This window comes from Rhinichthys klamathensis, unplaced genomic scaffold (genome assembly GCF_029890125.1).
Source record: "Rhinichthys klamathensis goyatoka isolate OS25496 unplaced genomic scaffold, OSU_Roscu_1.1 h1tg000419l_1, whole genome shotgun sequence".
NCBI lineage: Eukaryota > Metazoa > Chordata > Actinopteri > Cypriniformes > Leuciscidae > Rhinichthys > Rhinichthys klamathensis.
Genome location: NW_026606917.1, coordinates 830,932 through 840,617, shown reverse-complemented (window position 1 = coordinate 840,617; position 9,686 = coordinate 830,932). Strand labels below are relative to the sequence as shown.

General features: G+C 38.1%; 1 protein-coding gene across 2 annotated transcripts in view; it reads left to right on the top strand.

Annotated features, from left to right (window-relative positions):
- The first annotated feature begins 840 nt into the window (after window positions 1-840).
- slc2a4rg (SLC2A4 regulator) overlaps window positions 841-9,686 on the top strand; it is a 67,416-nt gene continuing 58,570 nt past the window's right edge. For both annotated transcript variants that reach the window (XM_056235295.1, XM_056235294.1), the window contains exons 1-2: window positions 841-1,179; window positions 3,812-4,023. In XM_056235295.1, coding sequence (XP_056091270.1) covers window positions 1,042-1,179; window positions 3,812-4,023 — 350 coding nt within the window. In that variant the 5' untranslated portion in view covers window positions 841-1,041. The remainder of the gene's footprint in view (window positions 1,180-3,811; window positions 4,024-9,686) is intronic.

Below are 9,686 nucleotides of genomic sequence, written 5' to 3'. Positions count from 1 at the left end.
ATTAATGACAGACTGTTCATTTTTGGATGAACTACCCCTTTAACTGAAAGCAGCTTGCACTGACATATCTTAAAATAAGTCAGTGCCATTGTTTTGACACAAGGTGCACACCAGTAATGTTTTTTGAAAATGCTTGTTAAATATTGCACGAATACAGAAATTTATAGAAGTAACAAAGGTTCATAAAATGTGCACCATCACGTAAGACATATTAACATTTCGAGTGTGAGCTGCACATGGCATGGGTGGTGGTTTTGAAGACAATGCTGAAAAAATGTTAGACTGGTAGGCTTGTCTTAGCTGGTTTAAAGATGGTCTCCCAGCAGCCTGAACGGGGTGACAAGTGCCCAAAACCCCTCTAAACACAGCCTGATAGGCCAACTAAAACCAGCAAACCAGTTTAGGCTGGTTTGAGGTTGAGGTGTGTGTGTGTATCATGTGTGTGTGTTTTGGCAGAGAATAGCGCAGATACTCTTTAAAAGTATTTCCCAGTCATGTTTGTATTGTTTTGCGTTAGAAGAGTGAATATTTTCATTATTTGTATCGCCGCGAATCGACATTCAAACTGAGAAACAATTCGTTTTAAAAGTGCGTCAATTTTTACCGGGGCTTTTTTCCTCTTCCTCTCTGTCTGCACCGGCCGGCAAACCATCGAGACACACCTCCTAAACCCTCGAAAATATTCACTCCGACGTTTGCCGAACGACCAATCAGCTGCAGGTCTGCGATGGCCGCGTGCCTAAATAGAATGTTTATGTATGTCGAGAGCCAATCAGAATCAATGAGGGGAGTGGCCGAGCGAATCTCGCCTGGCTGCACGCGCAGGATAGAGTGGGCGTGGCGTCTAGTTCGGCGAGAGAGAAAAGCAAAACAATCATTTTTATCCCCTTTTACCGGCTGCTTTTAGGGTCCGTAGTGACATACACTCTCGACAGTGAGTCGTAGTCCACACAATACTGTTAAATGCATCTTATCCCACTCAGCACTAAAGTCTACAGAAAGCTGGTGATCTTGTGAAGTCACATTTGATCCAGGTTGAAAATGACTTCCAAACGGCTTCTCGAGCCTGTCACCGGGAAAGCGCTGCATGAAGGTGCTTTCAGGAATTTTGGCAAGGAAATCTCTCCAAATGGACATTACTATACCTCAACGAGAGAGATGCACTACATTCATAAGAAAGTAAGTGATGCTTACTCAAGTTTTGCATACGTAACGTTACACTTATTTGACAGTTTGTTGCATTTATAAACAAGTCGAAACGACTGTCGGCAATTATGATGGAGTTGTACGATGGCAGCTCTGCTTTTCGCAAGTTTGCATGGAAAAATGGCTTGTGAAGTAACTGCAATTTAATTTCATCGATGCAGTTATACTGTCGTCGATGTTAATATCGCGAGGCGTTAACTGTTTTTGCACGGTTTAAGATGGCGACTTAACTTGCATGTTCAAAGTTTAAACGAAAAAAAAAAAAAACCAGGGGGTTGTGTTGGTAAATTTAACTGATTCACCCCTCCCCCATAGTTTATCTAACGCGAGCTGAAGCCGGTGGAAGGGTTTGTTTTTTACAGGAACACTGTTTGGTTTTTCCTCTCAACGTCGCACGGTGACTTTCTAGGATATATAGTGATCGAAAAAACAAGCTTTTATATGCAAGTTACGTTGTGTTTTAGGAAAAGAAAGTTACTTTATTGTAGCAGTCATGGTTTATGCATTGCTTATGAATTATTGGATGAAGTAATGATATGCGTCGTTCAGTTCCTTCGAACGTATGAGCGTTCTCTTTAGAACGGCGTTTAATTTCGCTCTGTTCGGTGAAGTGTAGGAGTTCGAGACACGCCCCCTTCTATGATGACGCGTCATATAATGTATCTGCTCTGATGAACGTGCACTTGGCCGATATGAGCTGTGCAGGCAATGCAACTCTGCCTGTAATGCAACTAATTCACGACTACAATATCTTGTCATACTATCAACTGACAGGATGCTTCATAAATTCAGATTTAATCTTGGCCCTAGATTTTAGATAAAGCATATTCAATATTGAGGTTTTGTTGCTTTTGGTCAATGTTTTTCAGCTTTGAGGATAAATAAACTTTTAGCATAGATCAGTGATTCTCAACCTCTTTGACTCGACTTCCCGTTGTCCAACACAATATTCGGCGATATTCATTTTTTTATGAACACAAATTGGTAGTATTATTAAAGCTGCTGTCCGTAGCTTTTTTTGGGTTAAAAATTATCCAAAATACATATTTGATAAAATACATAACCAGCCAGTGTTCAAAACTATCTGCTTGCCTTAGCTCGATGCAAAACGGTAAGCTTGTAATAATGTTTTTAATTTTAGTGGTACTGGTGGATTTCCGCGGGAGATTCGAGCATGTCTTTGCGTCATTACGTCACATCTGTACACATAAAGAAGGAGTCTTGGCTAGTATAAGCTATATTACGTGTGAGGATGTTGGAGGTAGAGATTTATAGCCTTTTCTCACAGCACTTGATATAATTATTAAACTTATCAATATGATGGCGGATCCAGAAAGGTTCAAACGACGATCATCATCAGTGACAACTAGAGACTCACCCGCTGTAAAATGCAAAAGACTTCGTTCGGACTTCGGAGTGGCTACAGAAAAAAAGAGACTGCAACCGGACCCATGCGAAAACAAGGATAATATCGGAAGGACATTACATGATGTAGTCACGCAATGCTTGCTGACGTTGTTAACATTAACAATTAGAGAACATAGTATAGCTACTTTGCACGGTTTTGCGTGAAATGATAATTGTTGTTAAAGCAATTGTTAGATTTAATCAGCGCGATTTACTGCAATGTCAGAACCAGAACAAAAGTGAATGTTTCTTACTAGTTCAGATGACATTTCCCGGTGAAAATTCTTATGTTGGTCATACTTCCAAAAAGAATAATCTGTGATTCTGAATGACAATATCCACATCGGCGCGGTGACTGACAGCTGCACACTCTCCTCAAACATTGTGTTCATCCGCGCTGTGCCGTGTCGAGGGTGTTGAACTACAACCCACGTAAAGTTGATAATTCCGCGAATGACTGCAATTGCAGATTTCGAACAGAGATGGCGACAAAGAGGAAAAATGCCGGACTGCAGCTTTAAGCAATGAACTAAAAAAAAAAAGTCAAATATATTATCCAAAATCATTTTGTGATTCCAAAGGTTTCAAGATCTGTATGTTTATCAATATCAATAAACTTGATCTTAGTTTACATATTGATTTTATGTTTAGAGTGCAACAGTCATATTCCAGAAGTAAAAACCATATTTTAAGCATATTAATTTTTTTAGATCAGAGCTCGATTATTTAGATTTCAATAATAGTAACGGTTTAATTTAAATGTTTTTGAGTCATGTTGGAAGTAAAAAAAAAAAAAAAATCCAGGAAAATGGACCAAAATTATTGATGACTCATCTTGGACTGTCCACATTTTGGAATTGATATTTTCCTGGAAAGAGAATGTCTGTATTACCACCTGTTACTGACAATAGCAATAGCAAATCATGATTAACTTTTGGCATTTAAAAAAAAAGGGACAATCCCTTCAACATTTCCCGTTCCAACTTTCTGTTTCAAGAGATCAACCCAGAGAGAAAAAAATTCTTGTCAAGCCATCTTGTCTATAAGTCTGTAATATCCTAAACACCCATCCTAAATAAATATAAGGAAAAGTTATACTATGTGACTAAAACCGAATTGAATTCCTGTCTCAGTCTCTTTGGACCCATGTGCTATCTGGTAAAGCAGAAGTATATCTCTCTTTTCTTCTTCTTCTCAGTTTGCATGTGGCAGAGAAGAGGACGAACAGAGCTCAGGTGGGGTCCTTAAATACGGCTGTCCTGCTCATCACCTGATCCTGAGTGGCATCAGGCTACAAGACCAAACTCACATTGAGGCTCTGAGCCCACTGAGAGGCCCAGGACCTCTCCCTCCATCTCCCGAAACACCACACCCGCACACGTCCTCCATCATCCCCGTCCCACATGACAGGTCAGTTCTGATCCCATCACTACAGAGAGCATTGTGCAGATTGACACAGTTTGGTTGATGTAGTTATATTAATGCATATATTTTGAAATTATGAAATTCAATGTGTTTTGTATGCAAATACACCACTAGTCAAACGTTTTTACTTAAATGCCTCTCCTTTATGGCTCTGGTTCCAGAATGCATTATCATCGAAGTATATTTTGATGGACTGTGATAGGTTGAACTCTGTTAGAATTCTTTATTTTTCATTTGACTCTTATGATTTAAAAAAAAAAATTATGTAAGACCAGATCTAGTTTTAGAATTTGTATCCAAGATCTAAATTTAAAACCTATTTTAATCGTTCTTTTTTAATCTCTTTCTCCGCATGAATATTGCTGGGGTAGCTGGCATGGCGTTAAACTATAAACAAACAAACAAACAAACTTAAATGTTCTTAAATACGTTTTATAGATACATAATTGTGCATATGTATAACTGTTTTTATGAAACTAAAATACTTAATTAATATTATTCAAAAAAAGTATCAATTATATATTAATTAATGCATATATTATTAATAGATAAGTTGGACCAGATAGTGAAGGAATGTGAACTGTGAACTCCTTCCCAGAATGCACCTCATGAAGTTGATTTACTAAATATAATTTCACATTTTCTGGTCACTTCCTACTTTTTATGTTTTTTTTAATAGTTTTCGATTTTTTCCGATTATTCCAAAAATAATGGACAATTATTATAATAGAGTGCAACAGTCATGTTCCAGAGGTAAAAAACATATTTTACATTTCTTTATAAAGAAATTGATTACTTGAAAGATAACTTATAAATATTTAAAAATGGCAAGTTTGATAATAGATTTTGATAATTAGTATTTTGTGGAAGCCATCTGTTCGTATTTTTTCACAACTTTTTAATAATCTTGTTTAACAACTGAATTTGGGGTGAAAAACTACAGTATCCATGATGCTGTTCAAAAATTCCACCAATCAGACGGTCGCGGTGAGAAAATAGCATCAAAATAGCTTGCGGAGAATGCAGACTCCCATGAAGCATTGCAAATGACGTAAACGAATGTCTATATATATACACACACACACACATTCACACTCCAGGGCAATTTTTTTTTAAAATCTACCAAGGCAAAATATTTAATGGTCTTAATCATTTTAGTAACAAATGGTCAGGAAATTAGCAAGAATTGCACAAATTCTGTTGATAAAGTAGCTTAGCATGGATTAGCCTTCCCAACTTGCAGACAGCTTTACAGGAAGAAGAGTCAGTGTTGTTCCACTCAATGTTAACGGCTTCAAACAGTTCATGAGTAGTTGAAAAATGTCTCCCAGTTTCACTATTGGGTTCAAATCTGGATTCTGACCAGGCCAAAACATGAGCCTGATGGACTTGTTCTCAAGCCACTTCTGGGTTGTCTTTGCAATTTGGGCAGGAGCATTGTCTTGCTGGAAAATAACATCTGATCATTCCTCTTTAGATAACAGCTTTTCAATTGTAGGAAGCAAATCATTCTGCAATATTCTCTTGTGCTCCACAGCATGAAGTAGCTCAGTTACCAGCAGCTCCTCGTGCAATGACACAGTCTCTTCTTAGTCTCTTCCTTCATGTGGTAGAGATGCATTTATTATTATATTTCTCAGCAGATTTTCTCTGGAGCATCACCATGAAACTCGTGTTTCATTGATTCATCACTCCACACACAACTCTGCTAAACCACTCTGAATCAAACTTCCCATATTCTGCCAAAAACTTCTTTCTGTCTTGATAGTTTTCTGAGACAGCAATGGCTTTTCAAAGTCGTCATGAAATCGAAATTGACACTATTTTCTTTGTTAGCACACATTACTAGTCTTGTGGTGAACAATTAATCCGTGTAAGTTCATACACATTTGTCGTGGTAATCTTTAATCAAAATCTGAAAATTTGCTTCTGCTCTGGAATGGCGTTTCTACAGCTGACGGCTTGGGTTGAATATCCTCAACCAATCCCCTACAAAAATAAAAATCCGCTAAAATAAAATCCAGCCCTCTATTCAAAATCCCCTTTCACTTGGAAATACGTCACAACACGGAAGTAAAGTTGGTTGTAACTTGGGGACTTTAAGTAGTGCATTTGGTTAAAGGGATAGTTCACCCCAAAAATGAAAATTCTGCCAGTAATTACTCGCCCTCATGTCGTTCCAACCCCGTAAGACTTTCGTTCATCTTCGGGACACAAATTAAGATATTTTTGATTCAATCTGAGAGCTGGATCACTCCTCCATAGGCTTCTTAAGGGATCGAAACTGGCCGGCCCAAAAGTTATTAAAGACATCGTTAAAATAGTCCGAGTGACTACAGTGGCTCAACCTTAAGTTTATCAAGCGACGAGAATACTTTTTGTGCGCAAAAAACAAACAAAAATAACGACTTTATTCAACTATTCATTTCCTTCTCTGTGGGCCGTGAGATTTCACGTAGTGAAACTGCACAAAGCTTCTGTGTTGCACGTAGGCTCACTATTAGCCGACGCTGGTCATGTGTGTGATGCGTGACGTGCAACCTAGAAGTTTTGCGCAATATCACTACGTGAAATCTCACGTGAAACAGGGAAGGATTAGTTGAATAAAGTCGTTACTTTTGTTTGTTTTTTTGCGCACAAAAAGTATTCTCGTCGCTTGATAAACTTAAGGTTGAGCCACTGTAGTCACTCGGACTATTTTAACGATGTCTTTAATAACTTTTCGGCCGGTCAGTTTCGATCCGTTAAGAAGCCTATGGAGGAGTGATCCAGCTCTCAGATTTAATCAAAAATATCTTAATTTGTGTCCCGAAGATGAACGAAAGTCTTACGGGGTTGGAACGACATGAGGGTGAGTAATTACTGGCAGAATTTTCATTTTGGGTGAACTATCCCTTCAAATTTAGCTAATTTCCTGACCAATAATTTGTGGTAAAGACATTAAAAAGCACATAAAAAATGTGTAATACTGTGATTCACCGTTGGTTTAGTTAATCTCTTATAATGCTTTTTAAATATCTCTATAGGAAAAAATTTATAGAAAAATTACTTTCCATCCAACGCTGCTGAAAAAGTGGGCGGACACTAACACACTATTTACAAAATGAGTGAGTGTGTCCAAAATGTTCAATGGTTGTGTGTGTGGTTTGTTATAGTTGTTATTCAGATGCAATAGAGCAAGTTAAGCTGTGTTTGACATCAAGCAAACTAGGCCTAAGTGAAACAAGATTGGTTTAACTTTTATTGGCCCAGTCTGTTTAAAAGTAAAATAAAGTGTATCTTTTTATTTTCTCCTAATGGAGTGTTTCTTAATCCGACATGTTTTAATCTGTTCACTGGTTAAACTGTCATTCCGCTTGTTTGCGTTCAGTTGTTTACGAGCCTTTATTGTGAACTGGATTAAAGGGATAGTTCACCCATAAATGAGAATTCTGTCATCATTTACTCGCCCTCAAGTTGTTCCAACCCTGCATGAGTTTCTTTCTTCTGCTGAACACAAAGGAAGATATTTTGAAGAATGTTGGAAAACAGACAGTTAATGGTAGCCTATTGACTTCCATGGTAGGAAAAACATCTTGAGGGTGGGTAAATGATGACAAAATGTTCATTTCGGGTGTCTTTTTACCCACTACCATGACCCTCAGCTCAGCATACCAGAGGCTGAGTGTAATGCGATGACACTGGATGGTTGGTGTGGAGGAGACAGACGGGCCGCTTGGTCAGCGTTCAGTCAGTGTTTATTCAACCTTCATTTTTGGCGTGTTTATAAGGAATGCCTGTTCAAATCCTGTCTTTGTTTCGTTTTCCCCCCGCTGTTTATTTGTTGTTTTCTTTTCCGTTCTTTCGAACTCTCATTCGTTCATTCTCATCATTTTTTTGTTTCTTAGATCATAATGTGAATAGTTTAACCAAAAATAAAACATTCTGTCATCATTTACTCATCCTCATGTGAGTAAAAAAAGAAAAGTGTTAAAGATACAATATGTAAGTTTTTTCGCCACAAGAGGGCACAGTTTCCAACAATAACAAAGGCGTATGTGTATGACGCAGTGAACAGCTGAATGATGGGACTTGCTGTCAAGCTGATGGATATAATAATGTTTATGGATGAGTGCAAACCTTCATGTTTTTTAACATTACAGTGTTATGAAGCAGGTCGCGATTGCGAAAGAGACAGATATCGTCTCTTTAGCAATCGCGACCTGCTTCATAACACTGTAAGTGATACTATCCGCGGGACTTACACGCGAGTCCCGCGAATAGAAAGGAATAAGGACATTTAGAGCTGGATTACACACACAGGTCAGTTTATTAGACGAATTAAACTTGTGAGGTAATGCAGCGCTGCTTCACTTGGTCTAATGTAACACTATCACACTAAACTGCATTTAAATGTGTGTTGAAAGTTATAACGTTATTCTACGTGTTAGTTCGTTTGCTATACGAAACTAGCAAGGTAAGCTAGATCAACATTAGAATAACATACTGACCATATTCTAACATTTCATCATGTTGAGCTAACGTTATAACATTGATTTGTTGTATGTAGTACATTTGCTCACCTGTCTAATAAAGCTGTCAAGTCGTGACTCGTGAAGCTCTGTCAAGTCCAAGTTAGTCGCGGACGTGGAGCTCTAGGCATCTCAAAAACGCCACGCTGATATTGATCCTCATTTTAGTTCTCCTTGTTTGTCCCAAAGTCTGCTTGCCATGGTCTATGTTTGAACGAAACAAGAACTGCGTGCCGCTAAACGTTACGCACTACCAGTTGTCCACGTCTGTCGCCATGGTTACGTCATGGCCATGGCAGTGCGAGCGGAAACCGAGGTTAAGGCGGATATTGCGTCATTGACAGGCGACATTTGTTGGCCGGGACGGCCACTTATTTAAAATTGGAATTTCTCTGAAATAAAAAATCTTTGGAGACTTTTGGGATATTGTAAGTACACAACTGCAGGAAATATATCACACTGTGCAAGTGATTTTTGGATATTTTATTACAAAATTATTACATATTGGACCTTTAAGCAAATTATTCAAAATTTTGGGTTCAGAAGAACCATCCCGTTCAAGGACATACCTTTTGTTTTAAGTAATATGTTTTGTATATGCGCAAACCATCATCAGCAAGGATAAATAGTTAGCTTTGAGTCAATGTGGTTGCGTGGGATGCTTTTCAGAATGTGAATTGACAATGTATTTGTCTGTGTTTATCTAAATGTGCTGATATGGCAAGTTCAGGCAAATTACTGCGAGCTTATTTACAAAGAGGCTTTTATAATGCTCTCTGAAGTTATGACTTACTGAGTACCAACACTGGCTTTTGAACAGGTTTCCTGAAGACTCCCCCTGTCTGCCATTGGTTACCTAAACAGTTAGCCCCGCCCCAAACTCACGTCATTGGTTGAGCTGTCGCTGTGTTGGGCTGGTCAGGATACTTACACACAGAGCATATTAAACTGGGACAGAAGAAAGTATTTAACACATAAAAACAATACACATTACCTTTAATTTGCATTTTCTTATTTTCTAAAATTAGTTTAAATGGATTTATAGTCCCACTGTTGCTTTGTTTTTCTACATTATGTCAATGTGGCCTAGATTTTAATTTTAAATGATACCTGGAGCTCATACTCCCTAAGGGTTTG